Here is a 19,937-nt window from a genome sequence, read left to right as displayed (position 1 = left end):
GGCCAACGGTATGTGTGTGTGTATGCATCATGGACATCCCGTGTGTGTTTGTTGGAGCAAGTAGGACGCCTACGTTGAGAAAACAGATGTTTTGTTTACTGTTTATGTTGTTTCATTGTGGCCACGGCAAACAGTAACCAGCTGTGCTCAATGAAGCAGTTAAAGGGGAACTGCAAATTTTTTGGATTTTTGCCTATCGTTCACAATCATTATTAAATACATGGCGATGTATGTATTTTTTTATGCATTCTAAATATTAAATAAATGCGATCAAAAAGTCAGCTTACAATGGAGCCTACGGGAGCTGCTCTATTCTGTCTATTAAGCCCTTAAAATCCTTCCATAAACCTCCATTAAGGTTTTATATACATGATGATATATGTAATGTAGTAACAGGCACATTTGTAATAACATTTTATATGTACGTATTTTGATCATTTTAGACGCGTCACAACATTCGCTTTTATTTTAACATCACTGATTATTACTCACTGCAGACTTTGAGAGCCAACAAACATAAAACATCACTTACTGTATAAGGTCTGCTGTCATTAGAATGCCGACTGCTAGCGAAGAAAAGGGGGGTGGAACCAAGCGCCTTTTCATGTCGGTCTAGCAATTTCCAGGTCTAATTTGACTGTCAAAGTGTACCAACTTGTCGGAATACGTCCTCAGCCTTCTATCCAGTTGAGAGCCATGATTTATGATCTAGAATAGGGATCAAAGAAGCGAGAAAACACCAGTCGATCTTGTCAAAATTGTACACAAGCGTTAGCGCTTATAATAACAATATCACTAATACTTGGTTATTATTCAAATCATGAAATGTAAATAGAGCATTGTTGGCACTTTTTTGATTTTTTTTATTGGGTTGTACGGGCAAAATAGAGGACCTCCCATTATTGGCATTAAAACAATTCCATTTGTTGTCATGTCTTTCATGATGATTGTGAATGTGAACGATAGGAAAAATTCCCCCAAAAAGTGCAGTTCCCCTTTAAGACTTTTATTTGGCTGACTTTTTGGTGCTTTTGTTAAAAGGCAAAATCAGAAGTGATGCAATTAAAAACCTGAACAATCAAAGATTTGCTGTCGCTAGGTTAGAATTTCATGAATTTTGTCAAGGTCAGCTGGAATTTTGTATCAACAATGCAGCTCGGTATGAACTGAAAAAATAAATACAGAATAAAGGTTGGCTCTGATGCCGCTACCTCAGTCTTTCTCAAATAGTGGGGCGGACCCCCCTGGGGCGTGTGACCTTGGGGAACATGCTTTTTTGCCGTACCAGAGTATGATGCGTATGTAGCACTTCAGCTTCACTGTAACCATGGTGGGAGACGCCGAAACATTGATGTGTTGTTTCCTTTCATGTTAATAAGCTTACAATGTTATGCAGAGGTATAGTTATAGCAATTTTATAGACAAATTATACTATTTATCATCACAGTGGAGAGTGGGGGGCGTGAAATATTTTCTTTTTCTTGGGGTCGGGGGGCGTAACAGAATATATTTGAGAAGCACTGCGCTATCCTAATGTTAACATACAATGAATTGGGCCGAAAATAGCATCACAAATGTTAAACAATACAGATTTTAACAAAGAAAATTTGACATAAAACAGCAAATGCATTTCTACTTACAGTCATGGTGCCCAAACTTAGTAGAAACTAATATTGACCGCTAGTTTTGTACTACCAGGCCAGTCTGCTGCTTGCTCTCTGTACTGTACTCCGTAGACGTGAATAAGTGTGTGCCAGCTAGCTAAGGAAGCCTGATGCTCAAACCTCAAACTTGTATTGTAAAATAAAAACGCAGTAAATTTTTTTTGTGGCATTATTGCCAAGAAATGGCATCGCAAAATCTTTCAAACATTTTTTTTTTTAAATCCTCTAATTGTTTGCTTGTGGTGGCCCGCCAAGAGCAAATTAATGTATGGGAACCACTGGGAAGCATCATGTACCACTACACTACCAGTGTGAATGTCAAGATTTGGTTGTTGCATCACTTTTATGGCAAAAAAAAGGTGTTTTTAATTCAGCTTTGTTGAAAGCCCGGTTGATATTATTTGACAGCAGAGATTGTTTGTCTTTTTACTCTTATTGATAGATTTACTGTCTGATATGTGTAGGGACGATGTTTGTTAAATTATCGATTTCGATGCCATTATCGAATCCTCTTTTCGAACCGATTCCTTGTAGATTCTCTTATCGAATCCAGATAGGTTGTTGTATATAGAAAAAAAACACACAATACTTGGTTTAACAAAAGCTCACTTTTATTTTTTAAGAAAAAATAATAATAAAATAAATAAATAAATATTGACTGTTGTTACCCCAAACATTTTTTTAATAAAGTAAATAAATATTGACTGTTAGTGCCCCTTTAAGTGGGCCACCTAAGAAAAGTACATGCAGGGAAAATCCTGCATTCATTTGTATTGTACAGCACTTTACATTTGAAATAAATCTCAGAGTAATTGTGTTGTTTACTTTTTGCTCCATTACATGTCAGCAAAATACAATTATTAACCTACTTGTATTCGTCTGTGTTCACCAAGTTGAAGGGGGAGAGATTTTTCACCATCATTCTCGTTAGCTTGCGAGTAATGTTGTTACTCTCCTCCTGCGCTCTGTTATACCTCGCCATGGTAAATGGGTTAAAGGGGAACATTATCACAATTTCAGAATGGTTAAAACCATTAAAAATCAGTTCCCAGTGGCTTATTATATTTTTCAAAGTTTTTTTCAAAATTTTACCCATCACGCAATATCCCTAAAAAAAAAAGCTTCAAAGTGCCTGATTTTAACTATCGTTATAAACACCCGTCCATTTTCCTGTGACGTCACATAGTGAAGCCAACACAAACAAACATGGCGGAAAGAACAGCAAGCTATAGCGACATTAGCTCGGATTCAGACTCGGATTTCAGCGGCTTAAGCGATTCAACAGATTACGAATGTATTGAAACGGATGGTTGTAGTGTGGAGGCAGGTAGAGAAAACGAAATTGAAGAAGAAACTGAAGCTATTGAGCCATATCGGTTTGAACCGTATGCAAGCGAAACCGACGAAAACGACACGACAGCCAGCGACACGGGAGAAAGCGAGGACAAATTCGGCAATGGCCTTCTAACCAACGATTGGTATGTGTTTGTTTGGCATTAAAGGAAACTAACAACTATGAACTAGGTTTACAGCATATGAAATACATTTGGCAACAACATGCACTTTGAGAGTGCAGACAGCCCAATTTTCATCAATTAATATATTCTGTAGACATACCCTCATGTCAGCAGGCCAGGGAAGCTAGGGTCGATATTCTTCTCTTGATCATCTTCGGTGGCATAAGGGACGGTGTGAGCCAAGACATCCAGGGGGTTTAGCTCGCTCGTTTGCGGGAACAAACTGCCGCCATTGCTTGCCGTGCTACCGAGGTCCTTTGTCCCTGAATTGCTCACACACTCCGGCAGATTCAATGGGGGTCTGGCGGCAGATTTCTTTGACTTTATCGTTGGAAATGCATCTGCTTTGAGTGTCGCAGGATATCCACACATTCTTGCCATCTCTATCGTAGCATAGCTTTCGTCGGTAAAGTGTGCGGAACAAACGTCCAATTTCTTGCCACTTTCGCATCTTTGTCCCTGAATTGCTCACACACTCCGGCAGATTCAATGGGGGTCTGGCGGCAGATTTCTTTGACTTTATCGTTGGAAATGCATCTGCTTTGAGTGTCGCAGGATATCCACACATTCTTGCCATCTCTGTCGTAGCATAGCTTTCGTCGGTAAAGTGTGCGGAACAAACGTCAAATTTCTTGCCTCTTTCGCATCTTTGGGCCACTGGTGCAACTTGAATCCGTCCCTGTTCGTGTTGTTACACCCTCCGACAACACACCGACGAGGCATGATGTCTCCAAGGTACGGAAAACAGTTGAAAAAACTGAAAATAACAGCTGATTTGACTCGGTGTTTGAGAAAATGGCGGATTGCTTCCCGTTGTGATGTCACGTTGTGACGTCATCGCTCCGAGAGCGAATATTAGAAAGGCGTTTAATTCGCCAAAATTCACCCATTTAGAGTTCGGTTAAAAAAAAATATGGTCTTTTTTCTGCAACATCAAGGTATATATTGACGCTTACATAGGTCTGGTGATAATGTTGCCCTTTAACGCTCTGTGCTACAGAGCAAACACTGCCCTGGTCACTCTGGCTGTCATGAATGTCATCATCTGAAATAGGATAACGTTAACATTATCTTCACATCTTGCAAGCACTAGTTTATTAGACAGACCTGCAAACTCTGTAGTGGTGTAGGCTACAAGATACCGTTAACGTTATCAGACACATACAAAAAGGCTAACGTTAATATTACCGTTAGCCACTGACTATGCTTGGGTAAAGTTAGTCTAGCTAACATTACTGCAGTCCTGGTTGACATAAGAGGTAACGTTATTTTAGCCTAAAGGCTAAAAGTGAGCAGATATGGAAATTAACCGGCAATAGTTAGCATTAGTTACTCACCGGCACTATCACTGGCACTGCAGGTTGAAGCAGAGGAAGAGGGGCGTGCTTCGTCATCTCTGTTGCTGCTTCTCCATGTGTCGAAGACACAACATGTTTCTGTAACCTTCAGGTTATGTACGGCCTGAACATGTTTCAACATGTTTGTTGTACTGCTCCCCTTACAGGAAAGCGAAGCCTGGCAATAATTGCAGATGGCCGTTTCCTTGTCGTATTTCTTAGTAAAGTGAAGCCATGCTTTGGAGCGTTTTTTCCCGTCCATTGTTGTTGCTGTTTCTGTACCTGCCGCCGAATGACTGAGCTACGTCATTCCTTGTGATGTGCCACAGGACATTTCCTGTGACACGGGATTCGTTCCCAGGGATTCGAATAAAGAACAAAATCTTTTTCTTTATTATAGTGGCTTCGATAACGGGAACCGTTTCTCAAAAGGGGATTTGAATCCATGGAATCGGTTCTTTCTTATCGAACAATCGGTAGAACCGGTTTTCGAACATCATCCCGAGATATGTGGTTGTATACATTTTATGAGGGGATATAGGCCTTGTTAACACTGCAGGTCAATTCCGATTTTTTGCCCATTAAGATTTTATTGGATTTTTTTCATGTCAATGTGAACAGTTGCGGAATGGCTCGGTTGGTATAGCGACCGTGCCAGCAACTTAAGGGTTTCAGGTTCGATTGCCGTTGTGTCTTTGAAGAAGACACTTTCGCCACCTGCTCCCAGTGCCACCCACACTGGTTTAAATGTATCTTTATAGATGTTTCACTATGTAAAGCACTTTGAGCCTCTAAAAAAAGTGCTATATAGACATAATTCACTTCACTTGTCAACAGTGAAAACCCACATTTTTCCAAGGCCTCTTTCGTATGTGGATTTAAATCAGATATGTATCGAATGCGACTGCAGTCTGAACACTGCGGTCGCTTTCATACGACTAAATACGTCATCAAATAGCGATAAGCGTAATAATTCTTTGCCAAAATAGACGGTTGCAAAACAAATAGTTGACAAATGAGCAGAAAACTGGCGAAAATAGTATGTTTTAGGAACTCACGTCAATGTTCCACCACTCTTGTCTCCGACTGCTTGCCCACACGCTCTTTGGAGCAGACATCGAAGCAAATGTCTTACAAACTGCGAAAGTCAAAATGCTTGCCCTCTTCCGTCTTAATCTTCTATGCGCACTAATGTGGTTCAGAAAATGTTGACTTTGATTGCACAAAATTGAAAATTGCCACAAATGCGCCAGGACTGAGAGCTACTAGAATTGAAGTCATGCTTATTTCCGTAAACACTGCAGCAAGTGTGATGTCATGATGTCATGTCTAAGTCAGATTGCGTTCGTATTAAGCCTGGTGCATATTCTCGCAACGCGTAGCTTGTCCTTCCCTTGCGTAGCCTCCTGCGTAGCCTACGTGCACCTCCCAAAAATCCTAGGTTCGTGTCGCCTACGACGCAGAACGCAGAGCTGTGATTGGTCAGTTTTTGCGAGGGAGGGTCCCTGAACACAGGCGCACGCTTGAGATGAACAAATTATTGTATGAAATGAAACCAGTGATTAAACGATTGCATGACAACTGATATTGTGTAGTTAATATCTCGATGCGCTCTAAAAATAATTACTGAATGTGTTGTTTTTTAGCTTATTGTCACAAAATGTAACAAAGTACGGCACTCTTTACACCTTTTATTGTCAATATTGTGCTAACAACAGGTTTAATTCCGACACACATTCTCTTGTCATGCACACACGTTTTCTTCTCTCACACACACTTCTCATTCTCCGTCACTAATCTTCCAGGCACGGTATATTTACAAACATTTGTGAACTCTGAACATGACAATACAGAAACACCAGCATGTCGTTTACTAAAAATAGTTAACAGTTTTATTTACAGCATAGCTCTCTTTACCTGAATTACGATTAGCGTTGCAAATAATAATAGCGTCCTCTGCCGCGACTTGTTTAGAAGTTGCACACATGTATTTTCCTCTGGTTTAAAAGTAAAATGTCCATTTAAAAGCAATCTGATGATTGTGAATGATTAGTTCCAGTGTAGACACAGATGTCAATGTCGTCACTTCACAGGAAGGAAATGCAGTACCTAGTCCATTCCTTCTGGAGACACTGCTTCTCAGTGTTTTGGAAGAGAATACTAGTGTGGCGCCACATCCTACGAAGAACCATAAATGAAACAAGACGCCATCGGAGGGGACGCAAACTCTGCGACACGAGCGTGTATTCCAGGCTTTAGACACGGCATTTATTTTGTAATATGAACGATTACTTAAAAAGATCTGATTTGAAGAAAACAATCTGAATTGGACATCCTACCCTGCAGTGTGAACATAGCCTTAGGGTATTACTGTAGTGGTGCCAGGCTGGCAGGAACACTCACCATTCATTTTACACCTGACAGGTTTTATAACTTGTGTTGTAAATGTGCATTATCAGATTTAAAAGATACCGATTTAGGGATTAGAGATGAAGCACCATCAACTAAACACTCAGGTATGCTTTTGAGAATAAAATGCATCACAATTTGTTTCTAAATTGAGTAAAATGAGTACTACCGGTAGTTGGATTTAAGAATCCTTGATCAAGAATGATTATCAAGAAATACAAAATACTCCTTGTACTGAAGACAGTGGCATTATATGCACCATAATGCACATTTTTAGAAAGAGGAACATTTTATGCAAGGTGGCTTAGTAATAATTAAGAATAATAATAGATGTTGTGAATAGGGCAACAAAATATAATTTTCAGCTTTTTCCTAATGGGATAATTTGATTCAATTACTTGTTGAGCCCAAGTCGGGAATAATAGCAAAGATGAAACAGCACTTTTAAATTAGCGTCTTCCAACTAGCTTGCGCAAGCTGTTTTTATTTTTTTATTTTTAACCTTTATTTAACCAGGAAAAAATCCCATTGAGGTTAAAAACCTCTTTTTTAATGGAGTCCTGGCCAAGAGGCAGCAGAGTTACATATACAATTACATTCACATTACAAATTAAAGTGACAGGATGGACCTCAAATAAAACAGTTACAGATAACAGGCTCCTTCAAATGCTCTCAGTTTAGATTTATAAAAGCATTTAAGGATAAAAATTCAGTCAGCTTCCAGTCTCTTTGTAGCATGTTCCAAGCACAAGGTGCTGCATTGACAAAAGCTTTTTTCCCTAGCTCAGTGCGAGCAAAAGGGACAGAGACAGCTGATCGTTGGATCTCAGTGCATAAGACTTCGTACCTCTGTGAAATCAATGCACAAATGTATTTGGGCAATAGTCCCAGAAGAGCGTTGTAAATAAAAATGTACCAATGACATGTCTCCTAATGGACAGAGAGGGCCATCCCACCCGAGGGTACAAGTCACAGTGGTGTGTCATGGCTCTACAGTTTGTGATGAACCTCAAAGAAGTATGGTAAACACAGTCCACCATCTGAAGACAGGAAAGAGTGGCATTCATATCATCAAGATCACCATAATCTAGCACAGACAATAATGTGGCAGAGACAGGGTGCTTTTTTACACCAAAAGAAAAACCCCAATTTAAGTTTTTGTTTTTTGACCAGTTGATCAATAAAGGTTTTAAAGTGAGAGTCAGAGTCATCAATTAAAACACCAAGGTATTTATATTCATGCACCACTTCTATGACATTCCCTTCAAGAGTGGACACTACCGGGGGAGTTTGAGGCCCCTTCCTATGTTTGGAATACAGCATAATTTTATACTCTTCTATATATTGCATTGCACTGTTATAACACTTTTCAGAATACTTTTGTTAAACTTGTGATTTTTTTCCACCATAACAAAATCAATCAGGGGACGAGTGACATTTGCAAAAATGTTAGTGGAATTCTAGCGACTTTGAGAATTTATGCCAAAGTTCACTGAAACAATTGTATAGTTGCAGACTTGCAGTCAAATATATAGAACCTTGATCTTCTCACTCACATTGTAATGTTTAAGCCATAGTTAAACATAAAGATGATCATTAATGTGTTTTTTAATTAAACAGCACCATGTCGATGCAGTATGTTTCTTTATCTCTGCACAGACTCGTGCCTGTGTCCAACAAGTGGGATAGCTACTGTATACAGTATGTACACACTTACTAATACATCAGGTACATCTAGATCAAATTGTATGTACACTTTGTACAAACCCCGATTCCATATGAGTTAGGAAATTGTGTTAGATGTAAATATAAACGGAATACAATGATTTGCAAATCCTTTTCAACCCATATTCAGTTGAATGCATTACAAAGACAAGATATTTGATGTTCAAACTCATAAACTTTTTTTTTTTTTTGCAAATAATAATTAACTTAGAATTTCATGGCTGCAACACGTGCCAAAGTAGTTGGGAAAGGGCATGTTCACCACTGTGTTACATGGCCTTTCCTTTTAACAACACTCAGTAAACGTTTGGGAACTGAGGAGACATTTTTTTAAGCTTCTCAGGTGGAATTATTTCCCATTCTTGCTTGATGTACAGCTTAAGTTGTTCAACAGTACGGGGTCTCCGTTGTGGTATTTTAGGCTTCATAATGCGCCACACATTTTCAATGGGAGACAGGTCTGGACTACAGGCAGGCCAGTCTAGTACTCGCAGTCTTTTACTATGAAGCCACGTTGATGTAACACGTGGCTTGGCATTGTCTTGCTGAAATAAGAAGGGGCGTCCATGGTAACGTTGCTTGGATGGCAACATATGTTGCTTCAAAACCTGTATGTACCTTTCAGCATTAATGGCGCCTTCACAGATGTGTAAGTTACCCATGTCTTGGGCACTAATACACCCCCATACCATCACAGATGCTGGCTTTTCAACTTTGCGCCTATAACAATCCGGATGGTTCTTTTCCTCTTTGGTCCGGAGGACACGACGTCCACAGTTTCCAAAAACAATTTGAAATGTGGACTCATCAGACCACAGAACACTTTTCCACTTTGTATCAGTCCATCTTAGATGAGCTCAGGCCCAGCGAAGCCGACGGCGTTTCTGGGTGTTGTTGATAAACGGTTTTCGCCTTGCATAGGAGAGTTTTAACTTGCACTTACAGGCTTAGCTGCTTACGTGCAGTGATTTCTCCAGATTCTCTGAACTCTTTGATGATATTACGGACCGTAGATGGTGAAATCCTTAAATTCCTTGCAATAGCTGGTTGAGAGGTTTTTCTTAAACTGTTCAACAATTTGCTCACGCATTTGTTGACAAAGTGGTGACCCTCACCCCATCCTTGTTTGTGAATGACTGCATTTCATGGAATCTACTTTTTTACCCAATCATGACACCCACCTGTTCCCAATTTGCCTGTTCACCTGTGGGATGTTCCAAATAAGTGTTTGATGAGCATTCCTCAACTTTATCAGTATTTATTGCCACCTTTCCCAACTTCTTTGTCACGTGTTGCTGGTATCAAATTCTAAAGTTAATGATTATTTGCAAAACAAAAAAAAGTTTATCAGTTTGAACATCAAATATGTTGTCTTTGTAGCATATTCAACTGAAAATGATTTGCAAATCATTGTATTCCGTTTTTATTTACATCTAACACAATTTCCCAACTCATATGGAAACGGGGTTTGTACAATAAATCCCAAATTGCTAATGATCTCGCATCATACAGAGGCTGTTCAGTTGGTTGTTTTAGAGGCTGGAATTTGTGGCGCTCTTCAGCTCAAATGGATTATGTAATAAGGGTGTTATTATGCTGTCAGGGTAAAAATGTTGAGCATCTTATGTACCAGTGGCAAGGACGTCTTGCATTAATGATGTATATTGTATACTTTACAGAAATAGCAAAGCTCAGTTTTGTTTAGATTTTTTTCCAACAAGCATGGTTGTATGTGAGTTATTTCCATTTGTAATATTTTATTTTCTACTATAAGAAACAAAGCCCATACAGTATATACTATCAGACTTCATCATCAATCAAATGCATTTGGTATCAAAGTCAAGTTATTCTAACTCAGATTACACCGTTAATGTCTTTATCTGATGTTTCTGTGTGTTTGTGTGGTGTGCTTGGACAGGACGCATACACGAGGCAATGGTGACGTCCCTGAACGAGAACAATGAGAGCGTCACAGTGGAGTGGATAGAGAATGGAGACACAAAAGGGAAAGAGGTAAACTGACATTTATTACTGCTCAAGCCGCCAGCAGCGACATGGGCCCTGTTTTCTGAAACATTGAATAATTCATGTAAAGACATAAGAGATGTGATGATTATACAACCAACCTGCACAAACTTTAGTGCAATATATAGAGAATGCTCTTTATTATGGAGCCAAGATTGAAACGCGTGTGCAAAAATGTTGATAAATACTGTAAAATGACATTGCAAATTGACTTGGATCAATATAACATGACATTATTAATTCTCTTGTTGCCGGGCAGATTGATTTGGAGAGTATATTTGCACTTAACCCAGATGTGGGTCCAGATGAAGAGATTGTCCGGAGTCCGGAGACTCCGCCCCCAATTACAGGCGTAAAGGTCAATAAAATAGCAAAGGTGAGTAACTACTGGTTAATAATATATTCTGTAATTACATTTCTGCAAGTTTGGTCTTTTAGTTAATGTATTTGCCATAGTTTTAATTGGGTTTCAATTATTTAAAAGGTTGATTTAAATAGTTGAAAAGAAGGCATTTAATTGATTTGCGGTAGAAAATGGATGGATGGAAAGAAGTAGCTACACAAGGAATGTAGTAACGTTATTACAATTTCATATCCAAAATTATCACGATTGTCATTGTTAACACGATAACACATGGACAAGAACTCCTAACAGTAGCTCCCTAGAATTCCTTCTAAGTCTATAACAAGATCTGATAGCTCAGTTACAGCTCTTGTTATTACCAAAACTGTGTTATATGTGTTTCATGTTGCACGATTGCACCAAGAAAAATTCCTAGTTTGTGAACCCGTTCTCAAACAATGGCAATAAAACGATTCTGATTCGATTACGATATAGTTGGAATGGGCTGGAAAAAGTAATTATACAAACACAAACTGAAATCTTTTAAACAAGTTTTATTAAATACAAAAAAAAGTATTTATATATATTATATATGTGTATATACAGTATATCTGTATTAGGTTTGTATGGTGTACCGGTAATAGTAAAGCACCGCGATACTAATGAATCATAAACAGTACTATACCGCCTCTACAAAATACCGGTTCCCCGTTTTTGTTATTTTTTACGAGTATTACGGCGCGGCGTAGTGACGGCGTGACATTGCTGGTTTTACGAGCAGAGGAGCATGTTCGGCAACGCACAATCACTGTGTACTTTCAGGCAGACCCAGTGTGTAGACAGAAAAGGGAGAATGGATGCATTTTGGTTTAAAAACTAACGATAAAGGTGAAGTTATTACACTAAAACGCCGCTCTGCAAGAAGTGCTTTAATGGCTAGCTAGCTAGCTAGCGGCTAATGTCCATCCGTAGTCGGCAGTGTTTTAGCTTCCTCTAAATCACCAATCCTTGCCTCCATGGCAACAAATAAAGTACGTTTCTCACAAATATCATCCTAGCAGGATGAGGAATAGCAAAACATGCTTCACTACACAGTAGGAGGATACAATAGCTCACCGGCGTCACCGCCAACAAGCTGGCGCTTCACAATGTAAACAAACACCATGGGTGGATCTACACCTGACATCCACTATAATGATACCAAGTACAATAGCGTATCTAGTCGATATTACAATGATTACATAGACATTGTTTAGCATCACAAAATCTTTTTCTGTTTTTTTATTTATTTACAGTATATTATGTTTATAAACTCAAGTAATATGTTCCTGGACACATGAGAGGACTTCAATTATGACCAATGTAACTAATTGGTATCGGATCGATACCTAAATTTGTGGTATCAGCGAAAACTAATGTAAAGCATCCAAACAACAGAAGAATAAGTGTTTATTACATTTTAACAGAAGTGTAGATAGATCATGTTAAAACAGAAAGTAACCAGGTATTAACAGTAAATGAAAAAGTAGATTGATAATTCATTTTCTACCGCTTGTCCTTCATAATTTTGAGAAATTAATAGAATGATAAAAGTCTTTGTTTGTTTACTTACTACTAAAAGACAAGTTGTCTAGTATGTTCACTATTTTATTTTAAGGACAAAATTGTTCTTCGATTGCAATAAGAAACATATGTTTAATGTACCGTACCGTAAGATTTTTTGTTAAAATAAAGCGAATAATGCAAATGTTTTTGTGGTCCCCTTTATTTGAAAAAGTAACAAAGTATCGAAATACATTTTGTTACGTGTACCAAAATATTGGTATCGGGACAACACTAGTTGAACGTCTTAAATGCTACACATGGTTTCCAAAGAGAAGATCCACAAGATGTTAAGGCCTTTTATTATAGTTACAAATTCAGCAGACCCAACATGTGATTAAAAGAGGCCGATGCCCAGATCAGCACTAATCTCGTCTTGCAGGCTTTATTTGTGTGCACAATCAACACTTGACGAGGAACCTGAATAAAAACTGTGTTGGCCCTGTGATGAGGTGGCGACTTATCCAGGGTGTACCCCGCCTACCGCCCAAATGCAGCTGAGATAGGCTGCAGCACCCCCCGCGACCCCGAAAAGGACAAGCGGTAGAAAATAAATGGATGGATGGATGTTCGAGTGTTACACAACCATTAAAATAATACATCTCACTTATCACAAGGTTTGGTTTCTTTTTGCAGAATCGTGGGACAATAGCGCCTTCAAAGATCGAGACTCCGTCCAGGGACAGTAGAGGTTTGTTTTTTGAATTCACATTTTTACAGTTCAAAATACTTTTACAAAAATTTGGTATTTTTGTAGACTTCATTTACACTCACCCAGTAGCATAGATATGAAAAAATGTTTCACATTTCAGTAAACATCAAGTGCCTTGTCTATACTGTTATACCAAGATCATACATGTTGATCTGGGCTATCCAAAGTACGGCGTGTGGGCTATTTGAGGCCCACAGCTAGTTTTTTATTAACATTCTAAAGACATAATAAACAAGTCCCGGTGTTATCGAGATGAGCTGCTCGTCAAAATGACCAACCCAATGAATTAGCGCTAGGTTTTTTCTAGTTAAATACCCATGGAAAATGAGTTACAAGTAAGTAATTATTTTAAAGTATAGTTCTGTTATATGGTGTTCTGATCAGCAAGCATGTAAACATTTATAGCGTGAGGAAGTTCACGTTGACCTTAATAATGGCATCTTCATTTTCGTTTTCATCATTTTCAAACAGGAGTAGCAATTTCAGTGAAAACAATGAAGTGAAAACCAAAGTTGAGTGTCCACCAAGGAACTACGACAATAGGAGTCATGCCCGACTAACGAGCGGTTGTGAGTGCACTATTTGATGGCTAAATATGCCTGTCAGAATGTGCTACCTCTATATCATATACAGTAAATAACTAAATATAACCATTCTACAGTAAGAATGTTATTTGATATCTAAATCGTTGTTTCAAAAGTTAAGGTAGCATTTTTTGACGTGGTTGTGTAACTCCATCGACACCACTCCATCACCAATCATGCAACTGGTGACTTTTTTCGATGAAGCAGGTCATTTCAGCAGAACACCGGATTTTAAAGGCCTACTGAAATGCGATTTTCTTATTTAAACGGGGATAGCAGGTCCATTCTATGTGTCATACTTGATCATTTCGCGATATTGCCATATTTTTGCTGAAAGGATTTAGTAGAGAACATCGACGATAAAGTTTGCAACTTTTGGTCGCTGATAAAAAAGCCTTGCCTGTACCGGAAGTAGCAGACGATATGCGCGTGACGTCACAGGTTGTGGAGCTCCTCACATCCGCACGTTGTTTACAATCATGGCCACCAGCAGCGAGAGCGATTCGGACCGAGAAAGCGACGATTTCCCCATTAATTTGAGCGAGGATGAAAGATTTGTGGATGAGGAAAGTGAGAGTGAAGGACTAGAGGGCAGTGGGAGCGATTCAGATAGAGAAGATGCTGTGAGAGGCGGGTGGGACCTGATATTCAGCTGGGAATGACTAAAACAGTAAATAAACACAAGACACATATATACTCTATTAGCCACAACACAACCAGGCTTATATTTAATATGCCACAAATTAATCCTGCATAACAAACACCTCCCCCCTCCCGTCCATATAACCCGCCAATACAACTCAAACACCTGCACAACACACTCAATCCCACAGCCCAAAGTACCGTTCACCTCCCCAAAGTTCATACAGCACATATATTTCCCCAAAGTCCCCAAAGTAACGTACGTGACCTGCACATAGCGGCACGCACGTATGGGCAAGCGATCAAATGTTTGGAAGCTGCAGCTGCATGCGTACTCACGCTACCGTGTCTGCGTATCCAACTCAAAGTCCTCCTGGTAAGAGTCTCTGTTGTCCCAGTTCTCCACAGGCCAATGGTAAAGCTTGACTGTCATCTTTCGGGAATGTAAACAATGAAACACCGGCTGTGTTTGTGTTGCTGCATGCCGGCCGCAATACACCGCTTCCCACCTACAGCTTTCTTCTTTGCTGTCTCCATTGTTCATTGAACAAATTGCAAAAGATTCACCAACACAGATGTCCAGAATACTGTGGAATTTTGCGATGAAAACAGACGACTTAATAGCTGGCCACCATGCTGTCCCAAAATGTCCTCTACAATCCGTGACGTCACGCGCAGACGTCATCATACCGAGACGTTTTCAGCAGGATATTTTGCGCGAAATTTAAAATTGCACTTTAGTAAGCTAACCCGGCCGTATTGGCATGTGTTGCAATGTTAAGATTTCATCATTGATATATAAACTATCAGACTGCGTGGTCTGTAGTAGTGGGTTTCAGTAGGCCTTTAACATAACAAGCAAAAAGAACAAAAAAAATTTAACTAGCCCAGTTTCCCCACGAATATGTCACCTGAAACCAAAATGGCGGAGGGATTTTATATCAAGAGGGTTAGATTAAGCAAGGCAAGTTAATTCTGAAGCATATTCATAAGAATGGCAATTCATAGTCCTTTACAGATGAATGAAATTACAAAAGGACAAATCAAATCATCATAAAAATAATCATGAATTAATCTAATTTGCTTTGGTATCTTATAACACAAAGCTAAGATGTAGATGTTGTGTTCAGATAACTTATCATATATTGACCTACATTATATTTTATCATCCATGTATGAAATGTATCAAAGCAGCCCCAGAATCCTTAAATTTTTCTGTACGCGGCGTTTGCTGGAAAAAGTTTAGACACCCTTGATACAGCTAAAACCTTTATTTTGGATTTAATACTTGCCCAATGTTTAAAAGTTACTAAAATACTACACTTACAGTACTGTTATCTTTAGTAAATATATGATTCATTAAAGGGTTGTTTGCAACTTTCTTAGTTACATTTTTTAAATAAAAAACATAACAAAAACACCAGGCTAGCTTGTGTTATAATTACTGATTCAACAGAACATTACATAAGTTTAAAGTGTCCATATTATTTCCAAATACAAATTATATTAAATGAAAATTGCTCTCCTCCGTGGATTTTCACTCACTTACCGTTAGGTAAACACAGGCAGTCACAGATGTTCAGGGGCCCCAATACGTTTCATAATGAAATGATGTGCTAAATTGATAGCTAGCATTAGTATCTTGAGTTTGCTAAACCTTTATTTGCTGACCACATGCAAATAGTTTACATAATGGCATTATGTGTTAAATTGAAAATGACATTATGTGTTAAAATGGTAGCGAACGGTGGTAGCTAAACTTTGTTAAAAATCGCTATCATTAGCTGACCACACACAAAGCTTGTGCGTGTGTTATGTACGGCCGTAATTTACATAGCGACATTATGTGGTAAATTTATAGCGAATGTTGGAAGCTAAACTTTGGTAAATCGCCATAAGCTAACCACACACACGTAAAGCCAATGCATTTGTATGCGTGTATGTGTGTTACCTATGGGTGTAGTTTACGTAACGACATGTGCTAAATTCATCCTTAACGTTAGTAGCTACTTTGCTAAATCGCGTAGTTAACGTGACATGACATTGTGTGCTAAAAAGCCGTACAGGGAGGGGTATAACGATTGCAACACAAGTTAGCGCCTTCAAAGCATCCGCATAAAGGTTGCAAACAGCCCCTGTAACAACAGCTTTTACAATGAAGCGTTCTTAAAAAATTGCAGGTTGAAAATCAAATGGAAGCAGACAGAAGAGGTAAATTGGGAGGTACAATATCTAAGGATGGCTGCATGAAAGTAGTTTCCACATACCTTGGACATCTGCCAAGGCGTTAGCAGCATAATTCAACATTCAAATCAAGATCAATTTCTCCTTTAGTCATACTTCAGCTACTCAACATATCCGTTTTCAAATGTTTTGTCTTACAAATACCAAATATCATGGCTATATCAAACAGTGTGTTTTAATATGTGTGCCTTTGCAGTGATTCCGACGCAGGCCCGACCCCATCCGTCTCAACATGCTGAATCAGCACTACCCCCTCCATCCCAGCCGACTCAGCCCACGCAAGCTGCGACACAGCAGCAGCTTCAGAATGGTAACGCTGAAGTTCTGACCTGAATTCTATCTTGTACTGCCTCTTTGTTGTTAAGTGAAGAAGACTGCGTTTGTCAGCAGTTACCAACGCAAGAGTCATGATGATGTTTTTATTGACCACATTTATTCCAGAGTCTTTTCATCAGCCTCTAACCAGAAGGGAGATTGGACAGCTTTGTATGTATCACCTATTTACTGTCCCTCAGTGCTGTTTTGGTTTTTTAGTTTCCAATAGAATCTGACAGTCCGCTTGCCTTTAAAGTACTTTTTCTGTACACCCAAAACATCTGTCAGGTGCTATTATTGCAGGTGTAGTGTCACTGTGTGTGTCCTGGTGTGACGTAGCCCAGATACAAAGCACCCTGCGGAGAGGATTTATGGGTGTCAAGTCGAGGGTTTTAATAAGTGTTTTGCTGCTTCTCTTGAGCAATCTCTTTGGCTGCCTTTTGGGTCTGAGTCAAGCACATGAGGAAAAGCCTGCAGCACGGTGCACAACTTACACAAAGCCAAAATGATCTTTTTCTTTAATTTTATGCTCAAATTGGTGCAAAGACTCCTGCTGCCTCTATTAGCTGATATGTGATGGTGCTACTTCCCTGCTTTGTCTTGGTGCTAACCCTGCTCATTACTTCCTCCCAGATTAAAGCAGATTATTCACCTCTGCTCTTATAGTCTGTGTTCTTGGCACTAGAGAGGCAGCAGGAGTCCATGACTATTTTACAGGGCTTTCCTTGGAGAGGGCCATCACTTTTATTTCAACACTTCAGACTGACAGGATGGGCTGTTACTCACCTTTACTATGTTAAATTACTCATATTTGAGGTTACTTGGGGACCTTTTGCACAGCTGGATAGATGTGGAGGTGGTGACACTGCAATGATTCATTCAATAACCCAGCAATGGGATCATATTGGTGGAGGTTATCCAAAATGTCCTTTAATACACTTGATGTATCACATTTTGTATGCAGTATAATGGGGTGTTAAACTCCATGTTGTAGGTTTATTTGCCATAAGAGGGTCTCTTGTAAAAGTAATTGTTATATATACGCAACTTCTGTTGATTTTCCAGTATAAAACAGGCAGCCGAGTTGCCAAAATGTTCATAAGATTTACAGTGTTTTTACCAATACATTACTATAAAGGGAAAAGGGTATTGCTGTTTTTTTCTGTCAAATTCTGGCGACTGAGCTGTCAGGGTGTTTTTACCGTAAAATTTACAGTTTTCACAGTGTATTACTGTAAATAGAACAACTGTATCACAGGTTCTTTACCATAAACTGTACAATTTGATGAATAGCTTGCGATGGAATCATAAGTCAAGCGGATATTTAAATATGTATTTTTATTTTAACACAAAAAGTTTGAAATACTTGACTGTCTCAGAAAATTTGAATATTGTGATGAAGTCCTTTATTTTCTGTAATGCAACTAAAAACATGAAAATGTCATACATTCTGGATTCATTACACATCAACTGAAATATTGCAAACCTTCTGTTATTTTAATATTGCTGATTATGGCATACAACTTAAGAAAACTCAAAAATCCTATCTCAAAAAATTAGAATATTTCCTCAGACCAAGTAAAAAAAAAAGATTTATAGCAGCAAAACAAAATCAAACATTTGAAAATGTCAATTAATGCACTCAGTACTTGGTTGGGAATCCTTTTGCACAGATTACTGCATCATTGCGGCGTGGCATTGAGGCAATCAGCCTGTGGCATTGCTGAGGTGTTATGGATGCCCAGGATGCTTCAATAGCAGCCTTTAGCTCATTTGCATTATTGGGTCTGGTGTCTTTCAGCTTCTTCTTCACAATACCCCACAAATTCTCTATGGGATTCAGGTCAGGGGAGTTGGCAGGCCAATGGAGGACAGTAATGCCATGGTCAGTACACCAGCTACTGGTGGTTTTGGCACTGTGGGCAGGTGCCAGATCATGCTGGAAAATGAAATCATCATCTCCATAGAGCTTTTCAACAGATACAGCTACAATAGCCGTATTCCCATGGTCAAGCCACTCCTGAACTCAAGACAACGGAAGAAGCGTCTGACTTGGGTTATGGAAAAGAAGCACTGGACAGTTGCAGAGTGGTCCAGAGTCCTGTTTTCAGACGAAAGCAAGTTTTGTATTTCATTTGGAAGTCAAGGCGCTCGAGCAGACCTGGGCATTCTGCGGCCCGCGGGCCACATCCGGCCCTTTGTTCGAGTGTGCAATACAACGGTGCTGCTTTTGTTTTGAAAAGCGTTATTTGTATTACTTCCGTGTGGACGTATGCTCGTGCGCGATTGTGAGTGAATGTGAACAGCTGCAATCACAAATGACAAAATAAATTAAAAACATCTATGTCGTGCGTGCAATACAACTGTGCTGCTTGTATTTTGAAAAGTGTTATTTATGGGCGTATGTCCGTTTGTAACCTGCGAGTGAAGGTGCACAGCGACAAGTGATGCCCGGTTATCCCCGAGACGCTAAAAAAAGAAAAGTTGATGACGAATGGCGTGTTTTCAACAAGACATGGACTGCCAAGTATTTCTTTACAGAAATGAAAGGTAAAGCCGTGTGCTTAATTTGTGGTACACATGTTGCTGTGTTTAAAGAATATAGTGTAACGACCTGCTGAAGTTGATGTTGTGTTTTTCAGTTGCGGAAATGAGGAGTGAGGATAGACGTGCGTGTGGAAGGAACGAGATAAGTTGAGCTGTGTTAGTATAGGTTGCTCAATTGTACACCAATTGTAGCGTCCAGAAGAAGTGCACACCAAGTCTGACGCTTTTTAAACTTTTATTGAGCAACCTATACTAACACAGCTCAACTTAT

The 19,937-nt window shown here is 39.2% G+C and overlaps 1 protein-coding gene across 4 annotated transcripts in view; it reads left to right on the top strand.

Moving 5' to 3' along the window:
- kif2a (kinesin family member 2a) overlaps positions 1-19,937 on the top strand; it is a 53,897-nt gene that overhangs the window by 10,056 nt on the left and 23,904 nt on the right. For 2 of the 4 annotated variants that reach the window (XM_061986501.2, XM_061986503.1), the window contains exons 2-6: positions 10,571-10,665; positions 10,937-11,053; positions 13,259-13,313; positions 17,001-17,114; positions 17,246-17,290. In XM_061986501.2, coding sequence (XP_061842485.1) covers positions 10,571-10,665; positions 10,937-11,053; positions 13,259-13,313; positions 17,001-17,114; positions 17,246-17,290 — 426 coding nt within the window. The remainder of the gene's footprint in view (positions 1-10,570; positions 10,666-10,936; positions 11,054-13,258; positions 13,314-17,000; positions 17,115-17,245; positions 17,291-19,937) is intronic. The other 2 variants (XM_061986502.1, XM_061986505.1) reach the window with 1 other exon arrangement.

This window comes from Nerophis lumbriciformis, linkage group LG12 (assembly GCF_033978685.3).
Source record: "Nerophis lumbriciformis linkage group LG12, RoL_Nlum_v2.1, whole genome shotgun sequence".
NCBI classification, from domain to species: Eukaryota; Metazoa; Chordata; class Actinopteri; order Syngnathiformes; family Syngnathidae; genus Nerophis; species Nerophis lumbriciformis.
This window is presented reverse-complemented; position numbering and strand designations above follow the sequence as displayed.